We start from the raw sequence: 18133 nt of genomic DNA on the forward strand, positions 1-18133 counted from the left end.
GTGTGTGTATGTGTAGTATGTGTGTGTAGTGTGTGTTTGTGTAATCTGTGTGTATGTAGTGTGTAGTTTGTGTGTGGAGTCTGTAGTGTGTAGTCTGTGCGTGTAGTGTGTCTGTGTGTGTGTTTGTGTGTGTGTCTGTGTGCGTGTATGTGTAGTGTGTGTGTGTAGTGTGTGTGTAGTCTGTGTGTGTGTGTATGTCGTGTGTGTATGTGTGTGTAGTGTGTGTATGTGTGTGTGTGTAGTGTGTGTGTGTGTATGTCGTGTGTGTATGTGTGTGTAGTCTGTGTGTGTGTTTGTGCTGGGTACACAACACTCATCTCACCTTGTCCAGGTCGTACACGAAGCCCTGACAAGGTGACGCCGACGAGGAGGTGACGCCGACGAGGAGGTGACGACGAGTGCAGAGGAGGGGGCGGGAGAGAGACGTGGGTAGTAGAGATATGGGCAGAGGAGGTGTGGGAAAGAGGGGGAAAGAGGTGTGGGCACAGAAGACAAACGATGAGGTGGGACGAGGTGCACGATAGGGCACCATTAGCAGCATCATCAGCAGCAGCATCAGCATCATCATCAGCAGCAGCATCATCAGCAGCAGCATCAGCATCATCATCAGCAGCATCAGCATCATCAGCAGCAGCATCAGCATCATCAGCAGCAGCATCAGCATCATCATCAGCAGCATCAGCATCATCAGCAGCAGCATCAGCATCATCAGCAGCAGCATCAGCATTTTCAGCAGTAGCATCATCTTCATCATCACCACGACTACCGCCTTCTCCGGATTAACCAATCATTTTCCTGCCATCAGTAAAGTTACACAAATCTGATCTCTCACACACACACTGCTACCAGACTGTTAAAACGCTCCCCCAATTTTTGAATACGAGGGAACAGTGGCGCATCGTATCGACTAGAGAACACCGTAATACCACCACCCACGTGGTCATCATCGTCACCACCATCATCACCATATTCATCATCATAAATCACCACCCACGTGATCATCATCACAATCACCATCACCGTGTTCATCATCACCGTCATCACCATCACCACCATATTCATCATCAATCACCACCCACGTGATCATCATCATCATCACAATCATGACCGCCGTGTTCATCATCATCATCACAATCACCGTCACCATCGCCACCACCACTCACCAGCCGTGAGTTGCGTTTCATTTCCTTCTGGTGGATGGTCATCGATTCCAGTTCGGTATGATGAGCCTGCAGGAACTCACTAACACACACACACACCACACACATCACATACACACCACACATCACACACACACACCACACATCACACACACACCACACACACACACCACACACACACCACACATCACACACACACCACACACCACACATCACACACACACCACACACACACCAAACACACACCACACACACACCACACATCACACACACACCACACACACCCCAAACACACATCACACACACACACACACACCACACACACACACACACACACACACACACACATCACACACACACCACACACACACACACCACATCACACACACACACCACACATCACACACACTCCACACACACACACATCACACACACCACACATCACACACACACCACACACACACCACATCACACACACACATCACACATCACACACACACATCACACATCACACAGACACACACCACACATCACACACACACACACCACATCACACACACACACCACACACACACACACACCACACACACACACCACACACACACACCACACACACACACCACACACACACACCACACACACACACCACACACATCACACACACACCACACACACACCACACACACACCACACACACACCACACACACACCACACACACACCACACACACACCACACACACATCACACACACACCACACACCACACACACACACCACACATCACACACACCACATCACACACACACCACACACATCACACCACACACACATCACACATCACACACACACACCACACATCACACACACACACCACACACACATCACACCACACACACATCACATCACACACACACACCACACATCACACACACACACCACACATCACACACACACACCACACACACACACACCTCACATCACACACACACCACACACACACACCACACACATCACACACACCACACACACCACACACACACCACACACACCACACACACCACACACACACACCACACACACACCACACACACACCACACACACATCACACACACACCACACACACACACCACACACACACCACACACAGACATCCCACACACAACACACACACACCACACACACACCACACACACACCACACACACAACACACACACATCACACACACACCACACACACACCACACACACACCACACACACCACACATCACGCACACATCACACACACACACCACAGACAAGCTCCCCCATATAGCCTTAACAGACTGTAGGGGCAAGTGCTGTTAGCGAGCACCTATGAAAGCCGGCACGGCACACGAGGGGGTGGGTGGCCAGCACCACGCCCGGCCGCCTTTGTCTCCCCAGTTGTTGTGTGTGTGTGTAATCTGTGTGTGTGTAACCTGTGTGTGTGTGTAATCTGTGTGTGTGTAATATGTCTGCGTGTAATCAGAGATGGAACACCCCCGCAGTGGGCCCCCCCCCAGCGTGTCCCCCCCCACCCCCCCAGGCCCCCCCCACCCCCCAGGCCTCACCCCCCCCCAGGCCCCCCAGGCCCCCCCCAGGCCTCACCCGAGCCCCTTCTTGAGGGCCCCATAGACCTCGTCCAGTCGCTGCGGCTGCGGCAGCCGTGGGGAGGAGCCGCCACCACCACCGCCACCGCCACCACCGCCACCACCGCCCGGCGACTTGCTGGAGCCGGCAAACATCCTGGCCGAGCGCGTCGGGGAGCGCCGGGGAGTGGCACGCGACCTACGGGGGGCGGGGGGGGGCAAGGGGGGGGGGGCAAGGGGGGGGGCAAGGGGGGGGCAAGGGGGGGGGGCAAGGGGGGTGCACAGACAGACGGTGGCGATGCTTATTACGGTGGTGGTGGTGGTGAAGATGACACAGATGATGATTGTTACGCTGGTGGTGGTGGTGGTGACGGTGGCGATGGTGATGAAGGTGGTGGTGACGGTGACGATGCCCGTGTTTACACACCGCACCAGGTACTCATTTGAGGCCGAGTCGACTTGGGGGATGCCCGGGACCGATTCAGATCATCGCCACTGGTGTTGGTGGGCGTGAGCGGGAATCGAACCCGGGTCACCGGGCTCGTGTCTGCTGCTGTTAGTGAGTAGCAGCGCCTCAGAAGGCCGGCACGGCACACGAGGGGGTGGGTGGCCAGCACCACGCCCGGCCGCCTTTGTCTCCCCAGCGGCCATGTTTATTTACGCAACACTCCAAGGACTCTGTGAAGGCTGAGCCGACCTAAGGGCGGGCCCAGGACCGGATCGGATAACCGCCGCTCGATGCGAGCCGTGGCCAGCGATCGTACTCGCAGATACAAAATACACAACGCGGGCACACACACGCACACACACGCACACACGCACACACACATGCACGCACGCGCACACGCACACACACGCGCACGCACGCGCACGCACACACGCACACGCACGCACACACGCACACGCACTCACGCACGCACACACGCACGCACACACGCACACACACGCACACACACACGCACGCGCACGCACACACGCACACGCACTCACGCACACACGCACACGCACTCACGCACACACGCACACACACACGCGCGCACGCGCATGCACGCGCACGCACACACACACACACGCACGCACACACGCACACACACATGCACGCACGCGCACATGCACACACACGCGCACGCACGCGCACGCACACACGCACACGCACTCACGCACGCACGCACGCACGCACACACGCACGCACACACACGCACACACACATGCACGCACGCGCACACGCACACACACGCGCACGCACGCGCACGCACACACGCACACGCACTCACGCACACACGCACACACACACGCGCGCACGCGCATGCACGCGCACGCACACACGCACACACACGCACACACGCGCACGCACGCGCACGCACACACGCACACACACACGCACTCACGCACGCACACACGCACACGTGGGTGGGTGACAGCACATGGGACACACGGCAGCAGGTGGAGGACGTGGGAGGGGGTGCAAGGGGTGGTGGAGGGAGTGGAAGGGGGGGTAGAGGAGGGGGTGCAGGCGCGGTGTGTGAGTGCCAAGGCAACGCAGGGAGTGGTGCGAGTCGGAGCCGCCAGCTGTTAATGATGACTAACAGGCTAACAGGCTAACAGGCTAACGGGCTAACGGGCTAACGGGCTAACAGACTAACAGGCTAACAGACTAACAGGCTAACAGACTAACAGGCTAACGAGCTAACGAGCTAACAGGCTAACAGACTAACAGGCTAACAGACTAACAGGCTAACAGACTAACAGGCTAACAGGCTAACAGGCTAACAGGCTAACAGGCTAACAGGCTAACGAGCTAACGAGCTAACGAGCTAACAGGCTAACAGGCTAACAGGCTAACAGGCTAACGAGCTAACGAGCTAACAGGCTAACAGGCTAACTGGCTAACGGGCTCGGAGTGCATCACAATGTGCAGGCAAGGCGGTGCGGTTATTTACGTTTCGCGCAGCGGTTCGATTCCTGCTCACGGCCAACCGTCGGTGGCGAGTATCTGGACCGGTTTTGGGCCTCGCCCCTAGGTCGACTCGGCCTCAAATGAGTACCCGGTGCATTGTGTTAACATCGCCACTGGGGAGACAAAGGCGGCCGGGCGTGGTGCTGGCCACCCACCCCCTCGTGTGTCGTGCCAGCCTTCATAGGTGCTCACTAACAGCACTTGCCCCTACAGTCTGGTACAGGCTACACGGGGGATCTTTGTCTTTGTGTGTACCTCTACGCACAGTTAAGTGAATGGTTAGTGAGTGAGTGGTGAGTCGGGAAGTGGCGAGTGAGTGGTGAGTGAGTGGTGAGTGAGTCGGTGAGTGAGTCGGTAAGTGAGTCGGTGAGTGAGTGGTTCGTGAGTAAGTGGTTAGTGAGTGGCGATTTAGCGAGTGAGCGGCGAGAGAATGAGTCGGTGAGTGAGTGGTGAGCGAGCGCATGGTGAGTGAGCTAGCGAGTGAGCGGCGAGTGAGCGAGTGGTGAGTGAGTGGCGAGTGAGTGGCGAGTGAGTGGCGAGTGAGTGGCGAGCGAGTGAGCGGTGAGCGGCGAGTGAGCGAGTGAGTGGTGAGCGGCGAGTGAGTGAGTGAATGGTGAGCGAGTGGCGAGTGAGCGAGTGGTGAGCGGTGAGTGAACGGTGAGTGAGAGGTGAGTGAGTGAGCGGTGAGTGGTGAGTGAGCGGTGAGCGAGTCGGTACCGGCGACTGCGCTCGTGAGCGGCGCTGAACCCGGCGAACGAGCGGCTCCTAGAGACGGCTCCTCCTCCGCCCCTGGCCGCCGGCGTCACCACCAGGGACATGGCCCCCCGCGCCACGAGACCCCCCCCTGCGCTCAGGACACACGAAGGATGCACAACGCAGCGGCTCCTTAGCCACAGGCCGCACGGCTCGTTGGCGAGCTCCGTGGAAACACCAAGAGCCGCCCCTGTGACACCGCCTCCCTCGCCGCGCTCTCTGGCCTCACCCGCCGGCTCGTGCGCGGCGACCACTTGCCGGGTCGCGCGGTTAAACATCGCGACAGGAATCGTGACCGGAACTCCGAGACCCGACACCGATCCCTCGGCTCGCTGTGCCGACCGCCCCGGCGCCACGGATCCGCAGGGGACGCCGCGGCAAACCGCACGGGAGTTGGGCGAGTTCTCGTGTTGCCGACGACAATCCAGAGACCCAACAACCATCGCCAACAAGACCTCGACGGTGTCTCCTCCTCGCCACCGCCGCCGACTCGAGAAACAATGATCCCCTCCTGGGATCACGCCGCTGCTGCTGGCGCTGCTGCTGCTGCTGTCACCATCCCAGGATAAAACTATATACAGGGTGGCACATAAGTCTGCAATCGTAGGGGGAAATAACGATTTCGTATTTCTATTGTTTCTGCAGGCCCAAGATGTCTGGGAGGAAGGAAGAACGAGTCCAGATAATTCTACTCGTAGGAAATCGGAGTCAGAGGGAGGTCGCTGCGAATGTAACGGACTGCATAGAGACCAATAACACAGAGCTGTGTTTTTCCTATGATTCCAGACTTATAGGACACCCTGCAAAATGTGTTTTTATGCATAGAGGTTTTTTTTGGGTCAGATCGTGTAAATATATCAATGTGACAGTCAATTAGAGATACGTTACAATCAAGCCCCAGCAGTGCGACTGTGGCCATGCCAACACAAGCTACGGACCGCACAGTGAACCCACAGACTCACACAGACACACAGAGACATGCAGACTCACATAGACACACCGAGATTCATAGAGACACGCACAGATTCACAGAGGCCCTTAAGAGATACGCTAAACACAAGCCACAGCAGAGCGACTGTGGCCATGCCAACACAAGCTACGTCGCTGCCGCTGCACCACAACGTCACCGCCGCCGCCACCGTCCTGCCCAAGAACGGAACTGGCCAAGGTCACGGCAGTCCGAATGAAAGGACCCCAGGGGAGGTCGCAACGCGCTGACGTGGAGAACGACCTGCGTTTCGTGACGAACGCCTCCTCCTCCTCCTCCTGCCTCACTCTGTCTGGGGCGGCCTCACAGGAAGCGGCCTGCGCCGCAACTCTACGCGGTAGGGAAGGGGGCTGGGGGGGGGGACCCTCCAAGCGGCAGCTGTCCCTGTGCGGCACAAGGAGGCGACTCGGCAACGTGGCCTGCGAGCGGGCATTGGCCTGCGAGTCGGAGAGGGGAGGGGGGGCGGTGATTGTTGTGCCGTCTCGCCTAGGGGGCACCCCCAGCGGCAGCTGTCCCTGAGCGGCACAGGGTCAGTCTCACCAGCTGGTCTCCGAGCGGGCAAGGGTCTGGTGGAGTGTGGTGTGTTTGTGGTTGTCACGTGGTGTGCTGTGTGTGTGATGTGTGTGTGCTGTGTGTGGTTGTCACGTGTGTACTGTGTGTGTGATGTGTGTGTGCTGTGTGTGGTTGTCACGTGTGCGCTGCGTGTGCTGTGTGGGTGGTGTGTGATTGCTGATGATGGTGCTGGGTCGTGGCCGCACGTAGGAAGGCTGCCGGTAAACAGAGCTATTTAAAGCCGCTCCCTGCAGATGTCACCGACAATGCGCTCGGCCCGAGCCGCCGCAACCGCACACAGCACGGCCTCGCCACTGTTTACGCTTCGTGTACGCGTGGACATTGAACTTCTTTCGCGCCGTACGTAGCCAGCCGTGCTCATCGGAGGTGTCGGGGGGGGGGGGGAAGGATAACAAAAAAACCACACACAAAGTAGTTGTAAAGAAGTCAGTTTGTTAATCGAGACGATTATTTAAAAGTGCGTAGCTCTGTTGGCTTCCTAATATCGGAAGGGAAGAGCGTTCCAGACGGCCGCGGAAGCGTGTCTGAAAGCGCCGCGCGACGCCATTTGTTCGACGGTTTAGCCAGAAGCCTCCGCCGCTTCAGCGAGGAGGCACGGGTTTGGCTCACGGTGGCACCCCGAGTTCGGAGGCTTCCTCATCCAGCAGTGGAGTGACGCGTGGCCCGTGCTGTGTACGCGTGTGTTGCCCGGGCGAGCGTTGGGGAGAGCGAGTGGGTGGGTGAGCGGCACAGTAAGGGAGCGAGGGAGGGAGGGAGAGATCGCGAGTAGTTGTGCAGTTGATGTCAAGGTCATGGATCAGAATGCGCGTCTTTGTTTAGCACGGGCTGAGAGCACAGACGAGCTTACACCAACACGCGCGTGACAGGGACGCACCGTGTAGCCATAGAGACGACCTGCTCGTGCAAGTTCTGTTAGCGACCAGCGCCGATAAAGGCCGGCACCACGCCCGACCAGCCTTTGTCTCCCCAGTGGAGATGTTTACACAACGCACCGGGTACTCATTTGAGTCGACCTAGGGGAGGCCCGGGACCGGTTGAGATAATCGTCACTGGTGTTGGCCGTGAGCAGGAATCGAACCCGGGTCGCCAGGTTTGTAGCGCAGAGCACGAACCGCTACACCACCGCTCCCCACAACACGCGCACACAACAACAACCGCCATTCGCCACTAAGTGGCGGTGACGTCACCACGACGCTTGTGCCAGGCCATGTGCACCTTGAGGCCACGTGAAGTGTCAAACGCCCGCTGGCAGGAGGTCACGGGCCAGATCCAGTTGCCACGGATCGACTGACCGAGATGACCGAGATGACTGGCTGATGCACCACCTGTGCCCCCTACTGTACCAACTTGCTGTGCTTTAGCCACCCGGCGCTCCGCTCGTTGTTGTGAGCGTCGCTCCTCCGCCCTCCGTTGTTGTTGGAGGGCGACTGCCTCCAACTGCCCAGTAGCGTCCTTCACGAGCCTCCTCCACAGAGGCCGATCTTGACACCGCTGGTACCAGTCATCGGCAAGTCCACCCCCTTGTCTTCCCGCGGTGCCGATGTTTGCACGCCGCACCGAGCACGCGTTTGAGACCGAGTCGACCTAGTGGAGGCCCGGGACCGATTGAGATATTCGCCACCGACGTAGACCTCGAGCGGGAGTCGAACTGGGGTCAACACGGAGCCCAAAGGGGGCTCGGATGAAAGTCCTCCGCATTGCTAGCTCAGCGATTCTGAGCTGACCGATTTGTTAAAATTATTTTGTTTGCACGACCGGTTCGCGGGCTCGCCGCACACACGGCAACCTGGAGAAAGGATGAACGCCACGCGGTCGCCTTTGGGGAGCGAAGTTCAGCTGCCACAGTGGTGTAGCGGTCATCAGACCGGACTCGCGACCTAGAGCTCACCGGGGTTAGATCCGACCCCGACTCTGACGCCTGCTGCTGTATATTTGGAGTCCGCGTCTCTCTCTGTCATCATCATCACGGTGACTGGGAGATATTGACTACCTCGCCCGGTATGCAGGAGATCGTGGGTTCGATCCCGACCCTGATGCCTGCTGCTGTATATTTGGAGTCCGCGTCTCTCTCTGTCATCATCACGGTGGCTAGGAGATGTTGACTACCTCGCCTGGTTTACAGGAGGTCGTGGGTTGGATCCCGACCCTGACGCCTGCTGCTGCTGTATATTTGGAGTGTGCATGTCTCTCTCCGCTTGGTCATGTGCATTTTTCTCCGGGTCCTCCGGTTTTTCCCCTCCACATTTAGAAACACGCGTTTAGACTATTCAGATTATCTTGGCTGCTATAAATGTCCAAATGATGGTGAGCCACTTTGTTGAGCTGTCATTTGTGGCCAGATCGCTTCTGAAAAAGAAGTGAAAACCTCGGTGGGCTTCGTCTGGTAGGACAGGGATGGTTTAGTGATATATTTGTTTGTGTTTGAGTGATTTTTGTATTGTTTGTTGTTACGTTCTTACCCCGTACCCCTACTGTAAACAAAGAGCTTCATGGCTCATCAGATTCCTCCTGCAGTCTAAACACACAGATTCTGAGATTCCATCTCCCAGTGTGGCAATTGAACCAATAGGGACCAAGTCTCTTAAATCCTGCCCCGTCTCTGGCCACCGGAATCTACCAGAATCTGTGACCGGTTCCGGACTTTCATATCCGTCAACAGATTCGGGAAACGGTCATTTGTCCACCAACCCACCCACGCTCTATTTTCGTTTCTTTCTTTGCCCTGGCAGGGCGAGAACTCGCGGGACCAGGAGCGGCCTCATTCGCGATATAGAGCCGGGGCGTTCACTTACGCCGGGAGGAATCCAGCGCGCTCGCGCGACCCGATTTCGTCGCTCCATCTCCCCGGGCCGTAGAGTTCCATTCCCCGCGCCTCGCGATTTTAGCGCGGTGGGCTACGCACGGCGCGAAACAAGCTCGACACGCACACACATGTACACGCACACACACACACCGCACACACGCACACGCACACACACACACGCACACGCACACACATGTACACGCACACACACACACGCACACACACGCACACACACGCACACACACGCACACACGCATACGCACACACACACACGCACACACACGCACACGCACACACACACGCACGCACACACACGCACGCACACACACGCACACGCACGCACACGCACGCACACGCACGCACACACACGCACACACGCACACGCACACACACACACACACGTACACACACACACACGCACACACGCACACACACACACACACGTACACACACACGCACACGCACGCACACGCGAACGCACACGCACGCGCACACACACGCACGCACCCACGTCGGTTTGCTACTGCACTGCAGAAATCTGATGTTCTGCGAAGTTCTTTGCCAACAGATGTCCAGCAGCACGGACGCACGCACAAATAGTGACCCTGGGGGGGGGGGGGGAGGCACCAGGCCGCTGCCAGGACAGGACGGCGACGATCGCCGCCTGCGTTTTGGTCGTCTCAACGGAGTCGTTTGCGGTGTCATTTTTAAAATCTGGCAAACATTTGGATCCCTCGCGCAACATACGACTGGCGCGCCCCCCCCCCCCCCCCCCGCTCTTGCCAATGACGCCACGGAGGGGCGTCTTTAACGTCCACCGTCTCGAGTACGGTTTCACCGCGCCCGCGGTATTAATCAGGGGAGGCCTGCCGGATTCGAACCACCCCTACCCCCCCCAACCCCAAGCCCTCCGCGGCGGCCACGTGGTCCGCCCCCACCGTGGGCCCGGCCCCCACCGTGGGCCCGGCCCCCACCGTGGGCCCGGCCCCCACCGTGGGCCCGGCCCCCACCGTGGGCCCGGCCCCCACCGTGGGCCCGGCTCCCACCGTGGGCCCGGCTCCCACCGTGGGCCCGGCCCCCACCGTGGGCCCGGCCCCCACCGTGGGCCCGGCCCCCACCGTGGGCCCGGCCCCCACCGTGGGCCCAGGCCGCGCTGCTAAACGATCCACATCCCGAAGGCCGTCTCCCTTCCCGAAAACGAGATTAAGGTTCGGGAACGGAATGGCGGAGGAGGAGGATTACTCACGGGGGGCGGGGGGGGGATTATCCCCCCCCTGCCCCCCCCTGCCCCCCTCTGCCCCCCCCCCGCCCCCCGAGTGCGTGCCGGAGTGGAGCGGGGAGGGGAGGGGAGGGCGCGACGCTGCCCAGCAAAGGGCCGAGCCCGCCGGTCCCCGCTCACGGCACAGGAAGGTCTCGGTGGCACGCCCCGCGGTGCCACGCATCGGGGTTTCCCACGTGTAAACCGATACGTGCACACGCGCACGCGCACACGCATGTACGCACGGACAAGCACGTACGCGCGCACACCCTAAGCGCACACATGTACAGAGATCCCCCGTATAGCCTTAACAGTCTTTTGGGGCAAGTGCTGTTAGCGAGCAGCACCTATGAAGGCTCCAGCACCACGCCCGGCCGCCTTTGTCTCCCCAGTGGCGATGTTTAACACTCCGCACCAGGTACTTCTTTGAGGCCGAGTCGACCTAGGGGAGGCCCTGGACCGGTTCAGATAATCGTCACCGGTGTTGGCCGTGAGCGGGAATCGAACTCGGCTTGCCGGGTTTGGAGTGCAGCGTAGCGCTAACCACTACACTACCGCGCCCCAATCGCACGCACGCACACACAAACATCGCAAGTGCTGTTAGCGAGTAGCAGCACCTATGAAGGCCGGCACGGCGCACGAGGGGGTGGGTGGACAGCACCACGCCCGGCCGCCTTTGTCTCCCCAGTAGCTGATCAAAGTCAGGATCTGTATTTAGAGAAATCCAATGAGCTATAAAGCTCTTTCTTTCACAGATGTCAAACAGGGGCACGGGATCAGAAGAAGTTACAACAACAAACAATACAGACAACACGACAGGAGTGCAACGTAGAGAGAGAAGATAATAAAGTAGCGGGGGAATAAAAAAAAAATTATAATGCGGGTACACATTCCTGCCGATTTCTCAACACCAAGTGCGAGCTTGGAGTTGCATTTGGGCAGCGAACGCCACGCCACGGTACTCATCGACAGGCTGGGCCCAAGTCAGAGAAGGCCCAGGGCAGGTTCTGACATTCAGGTCACCACTGCATCACACAATTATCCACGTGCACACAGATGTCAGGGCACCACTGCAGCTAGGAACTGTTTCACTAACTCGCCTGGTATGGAGGAGGTCGTGGGTTCGATCCCGACCCTGACCCCTGCTGTACATTTGGAGTTTGAAGTCTCTCTCTCTCTGTCTCTCCCCGTGGCCACGTGGATTTTTCACCGGGCTCTCCGCTTTTTCCCCTCCACATTTTGAAGCACGCGCATCGAGTATTTGGCTGCTATAAATGTCCACGTGATAAGCCACTTCGTTGAGCTATCACTCGTGGCCAGGTCGTTTCTCAAAAAGAGATACACAGCTCTGTGGGCCTCACCTGGTAAAATAAAAATAGTTCAGTTTAGGATGTATACACACACGTATACAAAAGCCTACCGATGCATGTACACACAAGAATACAACAGCGGCTATTTACCACCAAGTGGCTGTAACCTCACCGCATTGCTTGTACCAGGCTAGGTGCACTGCGAGGCCACGTGACGGGCCAAAGGCTGCGGTTATCTAGACCACGGGAGAGACCCAGGTGCCTTGGGTTGACTGACTTGAGATCACTGGCAGATGCACCATCTGTGCTCCCCGCAGCAAGTTGACACAGTGTGCAGCACGGGCGGTGCATTGGCCCAGTCTATTCGGTCAGTCAACCCACAGCAATCCGTGTCTGTCCCATGCGCGACCTCCGGCCGGCGAGCCTTCGACGCTTCACGTGGCCTCAAGGCGCACCTAGCCTGGCGCAAGCGCCCGCGTCGACGTCACCGGCCGCTCAGTGGTGAACGGCGGTTGTTGTTGTTGTTGCGATTGTTTGTTGTTGTTATCGTCTTCGCGTGCTGTCAGCGGCTTTGATCTCACAAGATAACCGCTGCCGCTTCGAAGGGTCGCGGCGCAAGCGACCCCCTTCCGCTAGCGGGACGCCGAACGGCGCCGACCACCCCCAGCGGTCCTGGTGCCAGGGCGGCCGCGGCCACTCGGAGAAGCCGACTTGCGAACGCGAAGGGCACCGGCTTGTGACCAGGGGGCGCCCTCGGCGGGTTCGACTGGAGGGCGCCAGCGTCGGCCGAGCGCCACACCACCACGCACAAGCTTTACGTGTGCGCTGGAGGAATCCGATGAGACGTTGACTACCTGGCCTGGTACACAGGAGATCATGGGCTCCATCCCGACCCCTGCTGCTGTATATTTGGAGTTTGCGTGTCTCTCTCTCTCATCATAATCACGGTGGCTAGGAGATGTTAACTACCTCGCCTGGTACACAGGAGGTCGTGGGTTCGATCCCGACCCTGACACCTGCTGCTGTATATGTGGAGTCTGCGTGTCCCTCTCTCTCTCCTCCTTTGTGGCCAACTCGCTTCTGAAAAAGAGCCACGGAAGAGCTCAGTGGGGGTGCCTTCGCTGGGAAACTAAAAACATCGTCTTGGCATTCCACGCGGACGGCACTCGGCCACGCGCAAGGGGGAGGCCAACGTCGCATGTACGCGTGACGCGTGATGTACGTACGCGTGACGCGTGATGTACGTACGCACGAAGTACGTACGCATGCACACCGAACCTCTTTCGCACCGTAGCCAACCGCGGCGATCGGAGGTGCGAGGGCCGAGCGGGTTTCACGGGCGGCACCGCCACGGACCGGTGGGGGCTGGGGGGGGGGGCTGGGGGGGGCGGAGGGGGGGCGGCAGCAGGCTCAAGCGAGGAGGCATTCCTGAGACAGCCGTGCCGGGCGGAGATGCGCCCCTCCGCCGTGGCACACGTGGAACGCATCGCAAACGCAAAACCCACGTGGCCCCACCCCACCTCACCCCACCACCCCACCACGACACACAGCGACACATCCTAGCAATCAATAACAAGGTTCCCACACCCGTCGCCTTCGGCCACTGAGCCACGGCAACTCTCTTGCAGAAGCGACCTGGGCTCACGCTGGCTGCACCATCACAAATGATAGCTCAACGAAAGTGGTTTATCATCATCGTCGTCGCGTGGAAATTTATAGCAGCGGCCGAATACTCTAAACGTGTAGTGATGTTGCTTATACATGGAGGGGGAAACCCGGAGGACCTGGAGACAAATCCACGCGACCGCGAGGCGAGAGAGAGACACGCAAACTCCAAATATACAGCAGCAGCAGGCGTCAGGGTCGGGATCAAACCCACGGCCTCTTGTACACCAGGAGAGGTAGTCAACATCTCCCAGCCACCGTGATGATGATGATGAGAGAGACACGCAAACTCCACATATACAGCAGGCATCAGAGTCGAGATCGAACCTACGACCTCCTGTACACCAGGCGAGGTAGTCAACATCTCCAAGTCACTGCGACGCCCGACCGCGGCGTCTTCCGCTCGCTCGACAAAAACTCCCTTCTCCAAACATTGTTTTTGTTCTGCTGACAACGACGAAAAATAAATGTAAATCCGAAGGAAATGTCTCCGGCCACATTTGTTGCGAGCTCACACACACACACACACCCGCCCGCTTGTGCGTGCGTGTGTTCCTCTGTGTGTGTCTGTGTGCCTGCGGGTTGTGTGTGTGTGTGTGTCGGTGTGTGTCGGTGTGTGTGTGTCGGTGTGTATCGGGGTGTGTCGGTGTGTCGGTGTGTGTGTGTCGGTGTGTGTGGTGTAGCGGTAGTGAAGCGGTTATCGCTACGCTACGAATCTGGCGACCCGAGTTCGAATCCCGCTCACGGCCAACACCAGTGATGATTATCTGAACCGGTTATGGGCCTCCCCTAGGTCGACCCGGCCTCAAATTAGAACCTGGTGCAGTGTGTAAACATCGCCACTGGGGAGACAAAGGCGGCCGAGCGTGGTGTTCGTCACCCACCTCCTCGTGCGCCGTGCCGCTATCAGCACTTGCCCCAACAGCCTGTTAAGGCTACACGGGGGATCTTTGTGTGTGGGTGTATGTGTGCCTGTTTCCTGGCAAACTCCAAACAGACTTTCCTGCCTGTCAAAACCACACATATACAAAACGAGACCAAATGTGACTTTGAAGTAGGCTTCGGCAGCGGTGGACTCCTCAGTTGGCCAGAGGTGTCCCCGAGGTGACGAGGAGGAGTGCAGGAGGAGTGAACGAGGTGGAGGGGCAGAGGAGGAGGGGGGTGAGCGCGTGCGACATAGGAGAGCGAGCGGAGTGAGTGTGTGGGGAGAAGAGGGGAGGACATAGGAGGAGCAGATTGCGGACACGATGAGCAGCAGCAGCAGGGGGAGATGGGAGCCGAGGTCATATTCACCAAACTTCTGCCGCAGTCGATCGGCCCCGGCCGGCGCTCGCTCGCTCACCCGCTCGCCCGCTCACCCGCTCGCCCGCTCACCCGCTCGCCCGCACGCCCGCACGCTCGCACGCTCCTTCCAGCGAGAGAGCCGCGCTAGGGAGTGAGCGGGAGCCTGGCGGTCGCTCGCTGTCCTCTCTGTGGCCCACGCCGAGGCGGCTGACGACTTCCTATCGCCCGCCCACAGTGCGCCCGCATGGGGGGTGCGGGCGGGCGGGCGAGTGAGCAGAGGGGGTGCGGGCGGGCAAGGGGGCAAGGGGGGTCTGAGCGGACGAGGGGGGGCGAGCGGACGAGGGGGGGTATGAGCGGACGAGGGGGTGGGCGAGGGGGGGGGGTATGAAATTTCATTGCCTCTGATAACGCCCGGGTTGGGCATCGTTGTATTTATAGAATTGCCGGGAAGTGACACAGGTCCCGTCCAACGTCTCTCGCGAGTTACATTAAATCACGATACTGCAACAATAAAAAATTACAGTAAAACTCCATACTGTCCGTATGTGTTTAACAAAAATAAAAAACTTTTTTTTCCTATTTTTTGTAAAACTGTGGTTTGTGTATGTGGGGGGTGTGTATAGTGTGTGTGGGGTATGTGGTGTGTGGGGTGTGTGTAGTGTGTGTAGTGTGTGATGTGTGTAGTGCGTGTGGTGTGTGTGGTGTGTGGTGTGTGTGTAGTGTGTGTGGTGTGTGTGTAGTGTGTGTGGTGTGTGTAGTGTGTGTGGTGTGTGTGGTGTGTGTAGTGTGTGTGTAGTGTGTGTGTAGTGTGTGTAGTGGTGTGTGTGGTGTGTGTGTGTATGGTGTGTGTGTGGTGTGTGTGTGTGGTGTGTGGGGTGTGGTGTGTGTGTGTGGGGTGTGTGTGTGTGGGGTGTGTGTGTGGTGTGTGGGGTGTGTGGGGTGTGTGTGTGGTGTGTGTATAGTGTGTGTAGTGTGTGGGGTGTGTGTGTATAGTGTGTGTGTAGTGTGTGTGTGTATAGTGTGTGTGTATAGTGTGTGTGTAGTGTGTGTATGGTGTGGGGTGTGTGTGTTTAGTGTGTGTGTTTAGTGTGTGTGTGTGTAGTGTGTGTGTTATGTGTGTGGTGTGTGTGTGTAGTGTGTGTGTGGTGTGTTTAGTGTGTGTGTGTGTGTGTAGTGTGTGTGGGGTGTGTGGGGAGGAAAGCGGAGAAGCCGGAGAACGCCGACCGTCACCCAGGGGGAGACACACCCAGCACGGCCACCGCCTCACAGCGACACGACTACAGCACCTGGCAAGCCGTGGTGGTGATGGTGATGGAGGGTGGGTGGGTGGTGGTGGTGGTGGTGGAGGGTGGGTGGGTGGTGGTGGAGAGTGGGTGGGTGGTGGTGACGGAAAGTGGGTGGGTGGTGGTGGAGAGTAGGTGGGTGGTGGTGATGGTGATGAAGAGTGGGTGGGTGGTGGTGGAGAGTGGGTGGGTGGTGGTGGAGAGTGGGTGGGTGGTGGTGAAGAGTGGGTGGGTGGTGGTGGTGGAGAGTGGGTGGGTGGTGGTGATGGTGATGAAGAGTGGGTGGGTGGTGGTGGAGAGTGGGTGGGTGGTGGTGGAGAGTGGGTGGGTGGTGGTGAAGAGTGGGTGGGTGGTGGTGGTGGAGAGTGGGTGGGTGGTGGTGATGGTGATGAAGAGTGGGTGGGTGGTGGTGGAGAGTGGGTGGGTGGTGGTGGAGAGTGGGTGGGTGGTGGTGAAGAGTGGGTGGGTGGTGGTGGTGGAGAGTGGGTGGGTGGTGGTGGTGGAGAGTGGGTGGGTGGTGGTGGTGGTGGTGGTGGAGAGTGGGTGGGTGGTGGTGATGGTGATGGAGGGTGGGTGGGTGGTGGTGGAGAGTGGGTGGTGGTGATGGTAGTGGAGGGTAGGTGGGTGGTGGTGGGTGGGTAAAGGGTGGTGGTGGCCACCCAACTAAGTACGCTAGTAACCGGGCTCCACGAACCCTGCTTAGCCTGCGAGACCGGATGAGTTACCGGGCGCGAAGGCGGCGATCCCGCGGTAGAGGAGAGCCAACACCGGGCTGGGCTCTGCGGCGTCGCGACCTCTGCAATGCCGTCGTTCCGTGGGAGGCGAGCGGAGCGCCCGAGGAGACCCCACGACCACGGGGGGAGGCAGCGCCCCACCCCTCAAAACGCTACCGGCAAACGAATCGCCGATCCCGCTTGCTGTACCGCCAACCTTCTGGGCCGCGCCGCCCGTTTGCCGTGTGGCCCCGCCGAGGCCTCGCCTCCTCCAGAGCGCCGCGTTCGCAAGAGGGCCCGTGGTTCACAACGGCCACCTCGCCCGCCCCGGAAGGTTATTTGCCACTGATAGGTCGTAAGCGGGAATCAAAATCGGGTGGCAGTGCGCTAAGCACCGTGCCACCGCTCTCTAGAAACACGCGCACACACAACCTCACAGGCACACGCGCACACACACACACGCACACACGCACACACGCACACGCACACACAACCTCATAGGCACACGCACACACAACCTCACAGGCACACGCACACGCACACACGCACACACAACCTCACAGGCACACGCACACGCGCACACGCACACACGCACACATGCACACGCACACACGCACATGCGCACACACAACCTCACAGGCACACGCACACGCACACACAACCTCACAGGCACACGCACACACAACCTCACAGGCACGCACGGCACACACGGCACCCATGTGTAGCCTCAGACTGTTATTGCGAGCGCTGTTAGAATCAGCATCTGTGTGTTAAGAC

At 58.8% G+C, this 18133-nt stretch overlaps 1 protein-coding gene across 1 annotated transcript in view; it reads right to left on the reverse strand.

Annotated features, from left to right (window-relative positions):
* Positions 1-17610, reverse strand: part of LOC133358081 (rho family-interacting cell polarization regulator 1-like) — a 47133-nt gene extending 29523 nt beyond the window's left edge. The window contains 5 exon segments of the mRNA XM_061576374.1: positions 323-346; positions 1164-1242; positions 2789-2968; positions 5444-5570; positions 17369-17610. Coding sequence (XP_061432358.1) covers positions 323-346; positions 1164-1242; positions 2789-2968; positions 5444-5544 — 384 coding nt within the window. The 5' untranslated portion in view covers positions 5545-5570; positions 17369-17610.
* Positions 17611-18133: the final 523 nt, after the last annotated feature.

The sequence above is a fragment of the Lethenteron reissneri genome, chromosome 60, assembly GCF_015708825.2.
Source record: "Lethenteron reissneri isolate LAM-NWPU_2019-01 chromosome 60, ASM1570882v1, whole genome shotgun sequence".
NCBI classification, from domain to species: Eukaryota; Metazoa; Chordata; class Hyperoartia; order Petromyzontiformes; family Petromyzontidae; genus Lethenteron; species Lethenteron reissneri.